We start from the raw sequence: 18,601 nt of genomic DNA, 5'->3' as shown, positions 1-18,601 counted from the left end.
GGTGCTAATTTGTGACAAAGGTTTGGGGAAGGCCCACATATGGGTGTGATGGTCAGATGTCCATAATATTTTGGCCATACAGTGTATTTATCTCATCCCATTTACATTTACATTTATCCATTTAGCTGATGCTTTTATCCAAAGCGACTTACAAATGAGAAAATACAAGTAAAGCAATATATCAAGCAGAGAACAATACAAGTAGTGCTACCATACAAGATCCATTAATTGAGTTCCAGAAGAAGCAAAGTGTGCAGAGTAGAGGTGTAAGTGCCAGAGTAATTCATTTTTATTTTTATTTTTTTTATGGGTTGGTTAGGAGTTCACGGAAGAGATGGGTTTTTAGCTTGTTTAGGTGGGTTTTTTGAAGATGGTGAGAGATTCTACGGTCTGGATTGAGGTTGGAAGTTCATTCCACCACTGAGGTGAATTGAATTTGATGTGGGTGGCTACAGGAAGTCAGTGGAGGGAGATGAAGAGGGGTGCGCATGGGTTCTCTTGGGCTGATTGAAGACGAGGCATGCTGCTGCATTCTGAATCATTTGAAGGGGTTGATGGAGCTGGCCGAGAGGCCCGAGAGTAGTGTGTTGCAGTAGTCCAGTTTTGAGATAACAAGAGCCTGGACTAGTGTCTGTGAAGCCTGTTCGGTGAGGTAGGGTCTGATTTTCTTGATGATAACAAACAAAACAAAAATATTTTTATGAATTTGTAACCTACCTGAATCAGGTGATCAGTTACAATGCAGAGAATAACAGAATAACATACTGATTTAAAAAAAACAATAAAATATCTACAATATAATTTTTTTTTATAAATTTCATCACGTAAGCCAGCTAGTTATTCATAGGTGTCACAAATCCCTTACGTTCCCCATGGTGACCCTGTCATTATTTTAATACAATTAAGACCATTACATACTGAAAGCATTTCTAAAGCACGTTTTGCTGAAGGTGAAACAGCAGGTAGTATTGCTGCCTCACAGATCCAGGGTCCCCAGTGTAAATCCTGAGTCCAAGGTTTGCTTGGAGTTTCTGTACATGGTTCCCCGAGTCTGTATGGATTTCTTGGGGGTTCTCCAGTTTCCTATAGCCTCCAAAAAGCATGCCAGTCGTTTAATTGGCTACCTAGATATACAGTGCATCCATAAAGTATTCACAGCGCTTCACTTTTTCCACATTTTGTTATGTTACAGCCTTATTCAAAAATGGATTAAAAATTCATTATTTTCCTCAAAATTGTACAATACCCCATAATGACAACGTGAAAGAAGTTTGTTTGAAATCTTTGCAAATTTATTTAAACTTTTTTTTTTTTTTTTTTTTTTAAAAAGCACATGTACATAAGTATTCACAGCCTTTGCTCAATACTTTGTTGAAGCACCTTTGGCACCAATTACAGCCTCAAGTCTTTTTGAGTATGATGCTACAAGCTTGGCACACCTATTTTTGGACAGTTTCTCCCATTCTTCTTTGCAGGACCTCTCAAGCTCTATCAGGTTGGATGGGGAATGTCGGTGCACAGCCATTTTCAGATCTCTCCAGAGATGTTCAATCGGGTTCAAGTCTGGGCTCTGGCTGGGCCACTCAAGGACATTCACAGAGTTGTCCTGTAGCCACTCCTTTGTTATCTTGGCTGTGCACTTAGTCTGAGGTCCAGCGTGCTCTGGAGCAGGTTTTCATCAAGGATCTCTGTACATTGCTGCATTCATCTTTCCCTCGATCCTGACTAGTCTCCCAGTTCCTGTCGCTGAAAAACATCCCCACAGCATGATGCTTCCACCACCATGCTTCACTGTAGGGATGGTATTGGCCAGATGATCACTGGTGCCTGGTTTCCTCCAGACATGATGCTTGCTATTCAGGCCAAAGAGTTCAATCTTTGTCTTGGTCTTGGTCTGAGAGTCCTTCAGGCGCCTTTTGACAGCTCCAGACGGGCTGTCATGTGCCTTTTACTGAGGAGTGTCTTCCGTCTGGCCACTCTACCATACAGGCCTGATTGGTGGAGTGCTGCAGCGATGGTTGTTCTTCTGGAAGGTTCTCCTCTCTCCACAGAGACAGGCTGGAGCTCTGTAAGAGTGACCATCGGGTTTTTCTTCACCTCCCTGACTAAGGCCCTTCTCCCCCGATTGCTCAGTTTGTCCGGGCAGCCAGCTTTAGGAAGAGTCCTGGTGGTTCCAAACTTCTTCCATTTACAGATAATGGAGGCCACTGTGCTCATTGGGACCTTCAATGCTGCAGAGATATTTCTGTGCCGTTCTGTTCCTCGATACAATCCTGTCTCAGAGGTCTACAAACAATTCCTTGGACTTCATGGCTTGGTTTGTGCTCTGACATGCATTGTTAACTGTGGGACCTTATATATACACACAGGTGTGTGCCTTTCCAAATCATGTCCAATCAACTGAATTTAAAACAGGTGGACTCCAATCAAGTTGTAGAAACATCTAAAGGATGATCAGTGGCAACAGGATGCACCTGAGCTCAATTTTAAGTGTCATGGCAAAGGTTGTGAATACTTGTACATGTGCTTTTTTGGTTTTTATTTTTTTATAAATTTGCAAAGATTTCAAACGAACTTCTTTCACGTTGTCATTATGGGTATTGTTTGTAGAATTTTGAGGAAAATAATTAATTTAATCCATTTTGTAATAAGGCTGTAACATAACAAAATGTGGAAAAAGTGAAGCGCTGTGAATACTTTCCGGATGCACTGTAAATAAGTGTGTGAATGCATGTGCACTTGGTGCCCTGCAATGGAGGCCCTTCCAGACTTGAATATTTCCATTTTAAACAATGTTAACACTTTTTTAGTGAACACAGTTTTTTGTGTGTTCTTTTTCACTTTTTTTTTCCATATATCCATAGAATTGCATTAAAATCTTACACTTAAATCACTATTTTATTTATCCCATTATATATCCTATGCATGTAAGTACAATCTTGTCTATTTGGGGTATTCATTTATACTGAAAGTTTATTTTTTGTGCTGTGTATTTTTTGTATTTGTATTTGTATATTTTGTTTAGTACAGTACATGTTATACAGTATGAGTTAGGCTTCCACAAGATTTTCACTGTGCAGTTTTCCATGCATCAACTGTGCAAATGACAAATAAAAAACTTTAACTTTGATTGTGCAGGCTGTGCATCCATACCAAAGTTATACTTGACCCATATATTCTACTTAAACAGAAAATTAGTAGCTTATACTAATTTCCTGTTGTTTTTACTATGATTGTTGATTTTGAACTGCTGTCTGTTGTTCACACTTGTATTCAAGTCTGTAACTAAGCTGTGCTGCTACACAGTTACTTTATAAAGATAATGAAAGGAGCTCATCTGATTTCTATCAAATCTTGGGGGCAGCATAGTGGAGAAGGCTTTAGAACACAAGGATAGGTTTTAGGCTGGAGCTTAAAAAAAAAACAGTTTGGGCAGTGTAATCTAAATCTAAAAATGCTAATCTTTTTCATTTACTTAAGGTTGCTCATCAAACAAATGTCAGTACTTAGCCTTAGCAAAGTCTGAGAATTTAATAGAGAGGAAAAACAGACAGCATGTCTGCAGAGGTTGCTGGTGATCTGTTTTTAATCCCTCTGTGATTGATCTAATCAGCTTGGCAACATGGCTCTGGAATACAGTATCCCATGGGCTTGCAACCTGGGTTCCCAACTTCTTAACAGCAGTGTTGAATTACATATGTGTGATCCATGGCTGTAGTCACTGTGAGAGAGATGGATTTACATAGTCTAATCTTCATAACTTTATCCCCCATGGTCATCCCCCGACTGTTCTTCACACCCTCAGGACCTTCCACCCCAGTCAGTGACTGTGCTTGTTCTGAAAATAATTTGCTCAGTGCATACTGGCTTGCCATGGATTGAAACTTGATGCTTGGATAACATAACACCTCTCTGGAATTGAAGGAGATCAGATTTATATTCAGGTATACTACAATTTAGCTAAGGTATTTAGTAAAACAGAACTGAAGAACCGCAAGACTGCACCATAGATTGTAAGGTGAACTTCCCAAAACATAAGCAATGGATGAAGTTCTTCTGCTCGAGAATATTTGAGTATACATAGCCCTTGACATCGCCAACCATTGCAGGGTTCCGGTCATAAGGAAGGAGTTTTTAATCCAGGTATCCATACAGAACTCAGTGCTAGTGAAATAACAATTTTTTGATAGCCCAATGCCTTTGGAACCTGACAAACATGGTAGCTAAGTATTGCAGCTAAAGTTTTGGTTTTTACCGCATATTAATTTCAGCTCTGTAGCTATTTCCCTTTATCTCCCTGCTAAAAGGCCCCCCCTAAAGCCCTAAAGCGAATCAGTGGTAGCTGACTTTTTGGCATTGCAGAACTGCCTCGCAAGTACCCCCATTCTAAAGTATCTAAACCCTATGTTACAAATTTTAGTTGAGTTTGGTGTATCCAATAACAAAAATGTCCCCAGATAAAAAATTAAGATGTTGGTATTCATAAGCTTCAAGCAAGTAATGCTACCTTAACGGATGATGGCACTGGCCTATGTTGGCACTACCCTACAGATCTGGCTCAAAGAACACAAAGTCAGAATCAAATTCTGGTGATCATACATGGAGTAGAGTTATGATCTTTGTCAGGTACATATAAAAATCAAAAACTCCCAGACATATCCATTATCATAGTTTAACACATACAACTGTCATAACTGTTACCTACTGTCATGTAATATTGGAGAAGGACTAGAGACTACAATTCCCATCAGTCATTACACCTAGTCACATGTCTTATATCACGTTTTTCACATTTTGGCTCATTAGCACTGGTGCATATATAGTCGCTACCGCGTAAAACGTACCTACACATCAGCTACTGCACCGAGCTTCATAAATAACCTCGCAGAAACATCAATTAGATTTGGATCACTGTCAGATCCCATAGAACTCGATCATGCGACTGAAAGCTTGGAGTCAACACTCCGCTACACGCTAGATAGAGTGGCTCCACTCAAAAGGAAAATAATTAGAGAAAAAAAAATTAGCACCCTGGTATAACGATCAAACGCGAACCTTAAAACGGACAACTCGACAATTAGAACGTAAATGGCGTCAAACCAAACTGGTGATATTTCAAACAGCATGGAAGGAGAGCCTACTGAAATATAGGAAATCTCTTGGCGATGCTAGAAAAATCTATTTCTCTACCTTAATAGGAGACAACAAAAACAATTCTAGATTCCTTTTCAACACAGTAGCAAAATTAACTAGGAATAACACCACTACAGAGAGAAACACTCAATCATTACATAGCAGTGAAGATTTCATGAAATTTTCATTGATAAGGTTGAAAATATTAGACATGAAATACAGGCCATTAAATTAAAACCGGACAGTACTATAACAAACCCATTACATGACAATGTAGCAATATCAGATCAATGTTTAGAGTGTTTTGCTCTGCTTAGAGAGACTGAACTAGCTACATTAATCTCTTCAGCCAATTCATCAACTTGCATACTAGATCCCATACCTACATGTTTGTTTAAACAGATTTGTTCAGGAGTAATTGAACCACTTTTAAATATAATCAATTCTTCCCTAAGCACTGGCTATGTACCTAAATCACTTAAATTAGCAGTTATTAAACCCTTGATTAAAAAACCTGATCTTGACCCGTCTCAATTGTCCAGCTATAGACCACTATCAAATCTCCCCTTCATCTCTAAGATTTTAGAAAAGATTGTAGCAAAGCGGTTATGCTCGTACTTAGATAGGAATAACGTTCATGAAATGTATCAGTCAGGATTTAGACCTCATCATAGCACAGAGACAGCATTAGTTAAAGTAGTAAATGACCTTCTACTGACCTACGATCAGGGTTGTGTCTCGCTGCTTGTGTTACTCGACCTTAGTGCAGCTTTTGATACTATAGATCACACTATTCTCCTTGATAGATTAGAAAATGTTGTTGGTATTAAGGGAACAGTCCTCTCCTGACTCAGGTCTTATCTCACCGATCGTTATCAGTTCGTAGATGTAAATGGTGATTTCTCCATGCGTACTGAAGTTACTTTTGGAGTTCCACAGGGTTCTGTTTTAGGCCCACTGCTCTTTACTTTATATATGCTACCCCTAGTTCAAATTATTCGTAAATATGGAATTAGCTTCCACTGTTATGCTGATGATACACAGTTGTATGTTTCAGCGAAGCCAGAGGACAGACACAAGCTTAGTAAAGTTGAGGATTGTGTAAAGGACATTAGACATTGGATGTTAACTAATTTCCTTCTACTTAATTCTGATAAAACAGAAATACTTTTATTAGGCCCACATGTAGCTAGAAGTAATCTTTCTGATCACATGGTTACTCTGGATGGTCTTTCTGTTTCATCATGTACAGCAGTTAAAGACCTTGGAGTGATTATTGACTCCAGCCTATCATTTGATGCTCATGTAGATAATATTACTAGGATAGCTTTCTTTCATCTCAGAAACATTTCTAAAATAAGAAACATATTGTCACTACATGATGTGGAAATACTAGTTCATGCATTCGTCACCTCTAGGTTAGATTACTGTAATGCCTTACTGTCTGGATGTTCCAGTAGGAATATAAATAAGCTCCAGTTAGTCCAGAATGCAGCCGCTAGAGTCCTAACTAGAACTAGAAGATACGACCATATCACACCGATATTATCAATACTGCATTGGCTCCCAGTAAAATCTCGCATTAACTATAAAATACTTTTATTAACCTATAAAGCACTAAACGGTCGTGTGCCACAATATCTAAGCGACCTTTTGGTTTTATATGATCCGCCACACCTACTTAGATCAAAAGATGCAGGCTATTTGACGGTACCTCGAATAGTAAAGGCTACAGCAGGGGGGAGAGGTTTCGCTTATAGAGCCCCACAGTTATGGAACAGTCTTCCTATTAGTGTTCGGGACTCAGACACAGTCTCAGTGTTTAAGTCTAGGCTTAAAACGTATTTGTTTAGTCAAGCCTACCCTGACTAGATTCTGTTCTACTACTTCGCAGTCATAATAATCTTTTTTCTCCCTCTCTCCTTTCGCCGAGCCCCACACGAATTTATGGAGATACTAGAGATCCAGATCCTTTCTTCCTCTGGATGGAGCTCAAATCTTCTCTAATTCCACACTTTTGGGACTACGGCTGCTCCTAAGGCCATACAGACTTCATATAAATCCATAATGAACTTTTTCACATTATCTGTTGTTACCCAGATGAGGATGGGTTCCCTTCTGAGTCGGGTTCCTCTCAAGGTTTCTTCCTCTTAAAACATCTTAGGGAGTTTTTCCTTGCCACCGTCGCCACTCAGTGGCTTGCTCAGTTGGGATAAATTCACACCTTTAATATCTGTATACCATGTTGATATTTCTGTAAAGCTGCTTTGAGACAATGTCTATTGTAAAAAGCACTATACAAATAAAATTGAATTGAATTGAATTGAATAGTCACGTTTGGCACTGCACTAGCTGTCTTGTGTTGTTTGGTCTGTCAATCTGTATCACTTTATGCTCGTCCTTGTTTCAGGTAAGTCTTGTTTTGCGTTTTGTTTGGTACAATATTAAATAATTCACTTCTGTTCTGCATTTGCATCCATCTCTACCTACAAACGTGACAGAATGCAAGACATTATAAAATGGATACAGCAGACTTTTTCAGCATCCAAGAGGCCCTTTTTAAAAGGGAAAAACCGAGGTGGGAGAAGGAAGGGAGATTCTCCCTGATCAAAGCCAATCGGGAATGGCTCAACGTTATGAACTCCCTCAGGGTGTATATAAAGAAGGAGCCTTCCAACCAGTCTGAAACCATCTCCCACTCTCCCTGCCCCAGTAAGGACGTCGATCTGCCTCCCTCCCCTGCTGTGGATCTCATTCAGCCTGCTGAATCAATGGATAATGTCGCTCAGCCTCCCTGCTTGACTGAGGACGCTCCTTAGCATCCCCATTCAGCATCCCTGTTCAGCTGATGATGTTTCTCTGCCTCCCAGTGCAGCCAAGAGCTCCATTTTACTTCCCTGCTCTGCCTCAGACATCACTATGCCAGGCTCCTCTTCAGACATCGCTCCGCTTTCCTATTCCACTGAGGACGTCGCTCTGTCATCCTGCTCGGCTGAGGACGTCGCGCTGCCATCCTGCTCGGCTGCAGATGTTGCTCCTTTTCTTTGCTTTATGCCATATATCGCTCCCCCTTCCTTCGCAGAGAGCATCGCTCCTCCCTCTCTCCGAATGGAGAACTTCGCTCCCCCTCTGGTCTCATGGAGAACTTCGATTACTTCTTGCCCTAGGTGAATTTTTTTTTTCTGACCTACTTATTGATTGTCTCACATGACCCTTCCATATTATCTGCAATAGGAAAATGGATATGCAGATGTGAACATGGGCTGCACACTGTGGCATCACTCTGGTCCACTCAAAGGTCACAGTATTCTAATTAGTGGTTATCATTTGCAGTTAGTGTCGATAAGTATTAGCTCTACACAGCACTTGTTATCTATCAATTATATATTTGTTTGCCAAAAGACACTGTACCAGTCTAGTTGTAAGGTGTTGTTATTAGTTGTGGAAGTTTTGAGCTGTGTTCTGTAATCTAATCTGTTCACATTGTGTGTTCTTAACCTTGGACATTCTACTGACCTTTGCTTTGTATTACCCTTCTGAATTCCCTATGTGAACCTAATTGAATGGTCTGTGTTACGATATTAGATACTGACTAGGACTTATCCAAATATCCAGATAAAGATTGGCCTATGTATATGCACATATGTTTGTGACAGTGAGGTATAAATTCATCTGGAGGAAGTGATGAATGTGAATTAGCCTTTGTACAGTACAATGGAAGTTGACAGCTTGACTGCAAACAAAATTTCTGCTATTTTTCATGATAAAAATGCAGATGAGCACTTCAGGTAGCATCATTATGTCTTTATGCCAAAGAACAATTCTCTCTTAGCGTGCTTCTAAAGAATTCTCCACAGGTTACCAATTACCATGTCTTAAGGAACAAAAGGCAACTTAATTGCTTCAACAAGGCACAGTGCCGGTCCTAGCCCATTTGGTGCCCTAGGAGAGATTCATCCCCCCGATACTCTCATACTCAATATTTTATTTACTTCAATAATAACAATAATTAAATAATTAAAAATAAATAAAAAACAACCGTGGATAGGCAAACCCACAAGAAAAAATCTAAACACTAATTTACCTTATTATATGCTCAATACAAAATAAATAAAAAAAAATTAACAAATAAAAATACAAAAATAACAATGCAGGACATAGTAAACAAGCATAAAATATTTCTTTTTGAAATATCTTAAACAATAGTCTTAATTAAAAGTAGAATAACAGAAAGATGATGCATATTAGGAAAAAGAAGGCTAATAGCCTTCTAAGGAAATAGTCTACTAAGCTTAATGTCAAATTGATATTAAATGCAACCTATAGTAATTAAACATTATTTCTTTGTCATTTTATTTATATTTTATGAATTTATTATAATATTTTATTTTATATTAAATGATTTATTTAAAACTAAGCACATTTTCTGTCTTTACATTTTATTAGGTTTTTTTGTTTGTTTATCAGTTGTTCCTTTTAGATTGGTTCCCCCAGTACAGTGTTGCCATGTCTGCTGATAATAATGTGTTTTGGGGAGATTTAAATCAAAACATAAAAACTGGAGTTTACTTTTCTAGTGATATCTGGCAACCATGAGTTTAAATGAAGTGAATTGTCTATTAGAGTTAGTTAAGAGAGTGAAGGGAGAGTGTACTGTATATTTCCAGACTGAACAGTTGCTACTCTTGATTAGGATTGGTGAGGAATTATTTAATAATGGAGTTTGAATTACACCCAACCTTGTGCGTTAGCATTATTATTATTATTATTATTATTATTATTATTATTAAATTGTATATAATTTACTGGCCCCAACGCTGCTGTGGCTACACGAGCATGTCACAGTCGCAGGTCCAGGTCATTTTGCATGATCAATAAAAGATCACGGTTTGAGAGATCGGCAAGTTGAGAGAAGCAGATCACATAGAGTGTTACTCTTGTCGTCATAAAAAGGCTTCTAGGCAGTATTTGCACACTTGTTTGAATGACTGAGGTGTTGAAAAACAGTGTGAAAGTAACTGTTGCGCATTTTGGAGTTTTTATTCCGATTGTATTATGATTATTATTATGATGATGATGATTATTATTAACTTCGAACAGGTCACTCGCACTGGTGCGCCTAAATATTTTTCACACTCAGACAAAGTACTTTTCAGTTACAAATGTTACTGAAATGGTCGCACTGTAGAGCCCTGTGGATTCACCTGTCAGTGGATTGGACCGGCCCTGACAAGGCAATTAATGTGATCTGTAATTAAATAGCAATACTAGGAAGGGCAATCACCAACCCTTCTCTTTTTTCATGTTTGTCAGTGTAAGTGAAAAAAGACAGAGTGAGCTAAGAAGGGACAGAATGAGAGATAGACAGAGATGAACAGGGAGAAATAGGAGTGAGAGTTTGGTCTTCAAGACTATTTTTAATGTGTGGTGATTGTACAAGCCTCACTGAGAGTGATTTGCTCTCTGACCTCTCTGTTCCCCAGGAGAAGCAGCATGCCATCATGTCCCTGGGAATATCTCTCTAACACAGCCTCACACACTCAGGACACAGTAACAACACTGCCACCACCCCTGGGCAAACATAAGCAAACTAATGGCAGCAGGTCTAAGTAAAACACATCCCAAGCCCCCTACCACACTATTCAGACTTTCCACATCACTGCACTCATAAAACCACCCTGTCCACCTAGCAGAATCTCTCAGGGAAGTGAAACATTTTTATCTTATCTGAGATGAAGATTTGGGAAATTATCATGAGCTGTTTAAAAAGATGGACAAAAAGGGGAGCCAGAGAAACCTTTAGTACTCAACAACGAAGCTCATTAACAAACACATCACCGCAAAAAGGTCTAATAAAAGGATGAAAAAGACATCAGACATGTGCCACAATGAACATAGACATTAGTGACCATTGCTCATATTGTAGTGCAGGATTTAATCATATGATTTTTAACAGAAATTAGTGCAAGAATTAAGGTAAGAATTAGAGAGCCATCAAGTCTGCACAGAACAGCAGGTAAACTTGCATGGTGAATCATAGCTCCAGGAGGCTTGGCAAAACGAATCTGGAGGAGAACTGAGTCACTTCAGATCTCACTGATTAGAATGATGCATTGCTTTTTTAAACTGCTGCCACTGTAGACACCTTTTGATTAATAATCTTTTCCCTTGCTGTGACAATCAGTAAGAGGTAATTTTCTTCTAATCTTCTAAAATTCTTTATTGTGCTGCATGTTCCTGACTCCTTTCCTCTATATGAGTTATGAGCAAGTGAGTTAGGAATGGAACAATACAGTGATAAGGCTGCATCCACTTTGGTTTATAGGTGAAATGTAAAAAAAAAAAAAGCACCTTTAAATATTTTACAGTATCTATAAAACATGGTAATTTAAATTGTTTTCACTTTTGTAAGTTCATTGCACCATGGCCTAAATATTACAGAAATCAAGAAAAATAAACTTCAGCAGAATCAAAAGTTCTTATTGGCATTTATAAACATATATAAACATACCATTTCCACTTCACCTTTGCAAAATATTATTAGTTCATCTGCATTATTGAGCCAGTTTCCATTGCTTGCCATATTTGATTCTAGTTATGACCTTTGCCTGTGGAATTAACAATTCTTTGGATTATCCTTTGTTTTGTATGCCTGGTCTTTTGGTTACAGAACTTTATCTGCCTGCACCTCGACTACGTCTCACTCCCTGCCGATTTGGATTGTTTGTTTGTGTATTTTCAATAAAACTTCCTGCGCATGGATCCTAACACTGTCTCCATGGCCTGTTTGTCACAATTATGTCACAACAATATTATATCCTGGTTACGTGTAAGCAGCCTATTAAGAAAAAACATACAGTACCAAGCAACAATGATAGAAATCAGAAAACTGTACTCCTACATTATTTCAACATACTACCAAAGGCTAAGAATAAATTAACTTAACATTTAGAAATCTATCAAGATACATAAAGTCCATTATAAAAATATTCTGCCATTCAAAGTATTTTCCATAGGTAGTTTCTCAAAGCACTCAATGTCACCACCTTTGAAAATATTGTGAAATCCAAAACCCATGGTAATGTGTTTAGTTTAGTTAAAAAAAATATTACACCCCTAATTTGAATACACTGAATAAACTAGTTGAAGTTGGAAGCACTCAATTGTCTAGAATATTTTGCTGTACACTGTAGCATTAAGGTATCCTTTCACTGGAACTAAGAGGTATAGCCTAAACTTGTTCCAGCATGACATTGTCCCTGTGCACAAAATGAGGTCCATGGAGGCCTGGTTTGCCAAGGTTGATGTGAAAGAATTCTAGTAGGCTTCAACAAGCCCTGAACTCATTTATGCGTGCCCCATGCAGAGGTTAAATCCCCTCCATGGCAAATTCCATGAACAAGCACTGGCATATTAATACCAGTTACAGTTTCAATTTAAAATATACCTGCAAGTGGCAATCTGTGGGGTCCAAGCACTCCTTGCAAATAGCAACCCCAGTGGGCAGTTTTTGACAAGACACATAGAATAATAAAGATACCATAGATTATCATACTTATCAAATTTTGTGATGACAGCTTTGTGAAATGTGTGAAAGTAATTATTAAAAATCTAGTTACAGATCAGCAGTTCAATGTAGCAGACTAAATTTTAGCTTGGACTTTTGGTTCCTGAGAAATGTCTATCAAGTTTGGTTCAAATCCATATCACTAATCGTGAATTACAGCTATTTGAGTAAACCAGCTCTGCATTCTTAGAATTACTTGATGTGTGGCAGCCATATTGTTTATAAATATCAACATGTTTTTGATCATTATTAAGGTTCATGTGCTCCTAAGTAGTTTGACATCAGTTTTGTCAAGATTGGACAAACCTAGTACTAGCTAGCATAAGTTGGTTTTCCACAAACATGAATAACACCTCCAGTGACCAATTTCAATGAGATTGCATGAAATATTAGAGGATCCATACCTGAACCTGTCACGTATTCCTCGTAATGAAGAATAGAACGGATGCAAATGCAGATAAGGGTTAAATGAGAGAGAGACAGGCAGACAAATCCAAAACACGAGACAATAGTGAGGTCAAGAAACAGGCAAAGGGTCAGGTGATTGGCAAACTGGCATAAACAGGGCAAGGCTAGAATAGAGAATAAGAATCGAGAATAAGAATCGAGAATAAGAATCGAGAATAAGAAACGAGAATAAGAAACGAGAATAAGAAACGAGAATAAGAAACGAGAATAAGAAACGAGAATAAGAAACGAGAATAAGAAACGAGAATAAGAAACGAGAATAAGATCAAGAACCATGAAACAAAACGAGGAACATGGTATAACCACTTGATACAGTAGTAACACTAATACTTCACAAAGACAGTTAGAAAACAGTCTCTTTATACTGTGGAATGAGTATGTGAAATTGGATGCAGGTGTGCTTGATTAGAATGAATGAGTGTTCTGGGAATTGCAGTCCATGGCGGCCATGTTTGTAGGCTGCAGTGCAGGATGGGAAATGTAGTCACTGGTTTGCTGTGATATGACAGAACCTACCAAGTTTTGTGACAGAGCTCAATCTTAATCCTGTCAAATGCCTGATTAAAGCAGGTTGCTGATAGCAGTCATGCTTATTAAGTAATTAGGTCACCATCAAAAATCCACATTAACACATAGATGTGTTATGCTCGATCGGATTTATGGTTCCTGAAGAAGAGTTATCTGAGACATGTGGCGGCCATATTGTTTAGACATTTAAGATATTTTCGATAATTTTTGAGGATCACATTCTGCTGAGTAGTTGTGAAGTTGTGAAGATAGGCCAAAAATCCTTGGACTTGTTAGCAAAACTAGGTTGTGCATATTATGCAAATTAGCAAAAAATCTAAGTGGTATAATAGGTATAATCTGGTTCCAGCACCTTTAGTGTTTGAATCCCTAATTATTTCAACATTACTGAGACATTACAGACAAGTTCTATGCTGCTCACTTTTCACCAATTAGAGGTGGACACTGAATGACTTCAGAATAATTGCAATGTTCGAAATGCTCACTTTGTGACTTTCTGTTCATTTCCTGTCCAGTTACATGCTCTTTTGTACAAACATATGAATGTGAACTTGTACAGACGCATGCGTTTTATACTTACCAGGTTTACCAGTATGTAGTGATAGCTCTTACGGTTTTTTCCCAGGTCTACAATCTACAAGAGATAACAGAGTAAAACATAACTGCGTTTCAAAAGGTACACACTGGAGGCACTTAACAGTAGTTAAGAACAATTAACTGTAGTCATTAACAGTTGGTCAGTGCAGTAAAATGAATGAATGAATAAACAACCAACTAAATAATTATTGTCCAATAATCAAGATCAAGGAAAAAATGGATTTCACCCAAGTGAACTTGAATGCAAAAGAATGGTAAGGGCTAAGGGTAAATTAAGTCAGACCACATATTCTTGTGCTAGTGAGAATCTCTATGCATTATTTGAAACATTGGTTTTGCTAATGCATAATAATAAGTTAATATAATTAACACAATTTAATATAATAACAAAGCTATTTTACATACTTTTACATTTATTTCAAAACTTAAAAAAAAAAAAAAAAAAAAAAAAAAACACCTTTGGATTTGAGGGACACTGTGCTATCTCTTGAGAGCCCCATGAAATTCAAACAAAATAAAACAGTGCCATTTTAGTCAAAATCTTCCAACACATCCTACTGAGTGCAATAGCTAGTAATGCTTTTTAAGATGTCATAGAAATGCATTCATTTTCACAAAGAAGGACAGGAATGATTGAAAGATCTCTATTGTTAGATAGAAACAGGAAGAATAACAAAGCTAGATAAACACAGAGGGCACCAGTACTGGAAAAGTATGAGTCATGCAGTAATGGAGGAGGAGCACATTAACATTCCAAATCCTTCAATCTGCCCTGTTTGCTTTGCTGACTCACTTACTAGGCAGTCAAGTGAGCAGAGCCATAATATGCTTAAATTTGTATCACTGCACAAGGGTGGGTATGTAAGAAAGAGACTGATAAGCAGAGAATGTGTGTATGCATGTTAATTTGAATGCCCATATTAGCACACACGTGTGTGTGTGTGTGTGCGTGCGTGCGTGTGCGTGCATGTATGTACTGGAAAGAAGAAAGAGAAAATGTGTGCTTGTGTGTGTATGTGAGAACAGAGAACTACTGTCTTTTTTTTATTTTTTGCAATGGTTTGACATCCAAAGATGATTGCTACTCTGTGCCCTTAGTGGTGAAGTATGTACATATGGTGGTGTCTAGATCCACCTCAACCTTGACCAGGATAAATTGGTTACTGAAGATGAATGAATAAATAAATGAATACATAGAAGCTGAGCCAATCCTAACCCTGTTGTCTTTAAGATAACGTTATGAGAGCATATGCTAGCTTGAGGGCATAACAGACAGTGGCATTAGTTATTAATAATGACCTCAGCAGAAAGCTTTCACTTCAGGCCACCTCCAGGAAAAACAGCCAAGTCCAACTTGAAACTCTAACTGACTTAAAAGAAAATTTCTCCCTATAATGACCGTGATAGTGTGTTAATCTATCAAAAGAAAATTACAGAAACTGCACAATAACCAGGCAGAGAGTACTGGTCAACAGATCGTACTGCATCACAAAAGAAAAAGAGGAAACTATTGGGAAAAAAATCCCCAGAGGGTGAGTAGTTATTAATTACAGTTTCAGGAAGCTTCCTGCTTCTCTAACTAGCACTTATCTGATAACCATAGCCAGTGGATCTTTGTGAACGCTTTGAATTGCATTTTAAATTAGCATCCAGGCCTGCCAGTACACAATAAGATGATGGTTACAGTGAGTGGATTACAAAAATAAATAAATAAAATAATTCAAAAAATTAAATTTATACTTTAATTCTTTAAATGATAATCCTTTATTAGTAGAATTAAGCAGTTTTGTGATGCAAGCAATGGGCCACATAAAGGAACAGCACAGTGGCATGTTACTTGTTGCAATTATCCTTTTTTTTTTTAAAGTCCACTTCAGCAAGTAACTAAGAAGACCACTTCAGCAAATGACTAAGGTGGGAGATATGTCCCTTTTCCTACTACAAGAGACAAGGAGGAGGAAATGACTGATTACCTTCTTTAGGATGGAGCTGAGGCGCTCCAGCTCACAATCAATTATGATCTGGCCTTCCTTCCTCTTGTCTAGGTCCTGAAAGACTTTGAGGAACGATGCCTCAGTCATGGTCTCCACATTCACTGAAGTCACCAGCCAGTTCCGCTCTGCTGCTGTGTCCAGAACCTTCTGCAGAACGATTAGTCCTTTAAAAGCAGAAAGAGGCAAGCATTCTTTAGAGAGACACATATGCACATTGGAAAACACAGCATGACAAATGGTCACATTATAGTGTAGGAAAAATTATACAAAATAAAACAGAAAAGGAAAGAAGGGAATAGAGCTGAACACTGACCCCCACTTTCACAATAGCATTGGTCCTGCAAGTACATATTATAATAATTTTCTCCATCAAAAATTTTGAATAAAAAGACTTACATAACCAAAGTGATTTAATTTGTGTTATATATACACTATAGGGACAAAAGTATGTGAGCACCTGATCATCATACCCATGTGTTTTTTGAACAATCTATTCCAGTGGTGGATCAATGGTTAAAGCTGGGTTACTGATCAGAAGGTCAGGGGTTCAATCCCCATCACTGCCAAGCTGCCACTGTTGGGCCCTTGAGCAAGGCCCTTAACCCTCTCTGCTCTAGGGGTGCCATATCATGCCTGATCCTGTGCTCTGACCCCAACTTCTTGGGATATGCGAAGAAAAAATCTTTTACATTTAGAAAAAGTTAGCATGCTCTCCCCGTGCTTCGGGGCTTTCCTCCGGATTCCTCCCCCAGTCCAAAGACATGTGCTATAGGCTGATTGGCATCTAAGATGTCCGTAGTGTGTCTGAGTGTGCAAAGTTGCATTTATTAAAATACAGTGTTTCTTGAGATATGAGAGATTAAGAGTATGAGAGTCTAAATGCATAAAAGATAACTACTGTATAATCACAGCTAATCCATGGTAAATACAGTGTCCCCACTAATATTGGCACCATTGGTAAATATGAGCAAAGAAGGCTGTGAACAATTGTCTTTATCGCTGAACCTTTAGATATTTTGTTAAAAAAATTGACAAAAATAATCTGATTTCATGGATATCAAACAATTGCAAACACAACACTGGTTTATAAAAAATACCTTTGTTAAATATAGATGTGCAACAATTATTGGCACCACTATCAATTCATATGAGAAAAATATATTTGAAGTATATTCACATTGATATTTTAATTTTTTTTTTTTTTATTACACTTGGGTGACTAGGAACAGGAAATTGTTCAACCATGACTTATATGAGGTAACACATAGGACAAATTCCCTTAGTCATTCATAACAATGGGTAACACCAAGGAATATACAGTATCTCACAAAAGTGAGTACTCCCCTCACATTCTTTTAAATATTTGATTATATCTTTTAATGTGATAACACTGAAGAAATGACACTTTGCTACAATGTAAAGTAGTGAGTGTACAGCTTGTATAACAGTGTAAATTTGCTGTCCCCTCAAAATAACTCAACACACAGCCATTAATGTCTAAACCGCTGGCAACAAAAGTGAGTACACCCCTAAGTGAAAATGTCCAAATTGGGCCCAAAGTGTCAATATTTTGTGTGGCCACCATTATTTTCCAGCCCTGCCTTAACCCTCTTGGGCATGGAGTTCACCAGAGCTTCACAGGTTTCCACTGGAGTCCTCTTCCACTCCTCCTTGACGACATCATGGAGCTGGTGGATGTTAGAGACCTTGTGCTCCTCCACCTTCCATTTGAGGATGCCCCACAGATGCTCAATAGGGTTTAGGTCTGGAGACATGCTTGGCCAGTCCATCACCTTCACCCTCAGCTTCATTAGCAAGGCAGTGGTTGTCTTGGAGGTGTGTTTGGGGTCGTTATCATACTGGAATATTGCCCTGCGGCCATGCTCTGCTTCAGTATGTCACAGTACACAGTACTCTGCTTGTCTTCAGCAAACTGTTAGCGGGCTTTCTTTTGCATCATCATTAGAAGAGGCTTCCTTCTGGGACGACAGCCATGCAGACCAATTTGATGCAGTGTGCGGCATATGGTCTGAGCACTGACAGGCTGACCCCCACCTCTTCAACCTCTGCAGCAATTCTGGCAGCACTCATACGACTATTTCCCAAAGACAACCTCTGGATATGACACTGAGCACGTGAACTCAACCTCTTTGGTTGACCATGGCGAGGCCTGTTCTGAGTGGAATCTGTCCTGTTAAACCGCTGTATGGTCTTGGCCACCATGCTGGTGTCAGGGTCTTGGCAATCTTCTTATAGCCTAGGCCATCTTTATGTAGAGCAACAATTCTTTTTTTCAGATCCTCAGAGAGTTCTT

General features: G+C 38.4%; 1 protein-coding gene across 3 annotated transcripts in view; it reads right to left on the bottom strand.

Moving 5' to 3' along the window:
- The window catches only part of gria1a (glutamate receptor, ionotropic, AMPA 1a), a 145,851-nt gene that overhangs the window by 68,161 nt on the left and 59,089 nt on the right, over nucleotides 1-18,601 (bottom strand). For all 3 annotated transcript variants that reach the window (XM_053682145.1, XM_017475174.3, XM_017475178.3), the window contains 2 exons: nucleotides 16,267-16,451; nucleotides 14,277-14,330 (listed from right to left, as the gene is read on the bottom strand). In XM_053682145.1, the coding sequence (XP_053538120.1) occupies nucleotides 14,277-14,330; nucleotides 16,267-16,451 (239 nt within the window). The remainder of the gene's footprint in view (nucleotides 1-14,276; nucleotides 14,331-16,266; nucleotides 16,452-18,601) is intronic.

This window comes from Ictalurus punctatus, chromosome 8 (genome assembly GCF_001660625.3).
Source record: "Ictalurus punctatus breed USDA103 chromosome 8, Coco_2.0, whole genome shotgun sequence".
In the NCBI taxonomy this organism is placed as follows: domain Eukaryota; kingdom Metazoa; phylum Chordata; class Actinopteri; order Siluriformes; family Ictaluridae; genus Ictalurus; species Ictalurus punctatus.
Note: the sequence above shows the minus strand (reverse complement) of the source record. Positions and strands in the feature narration are given on the sequence as shown.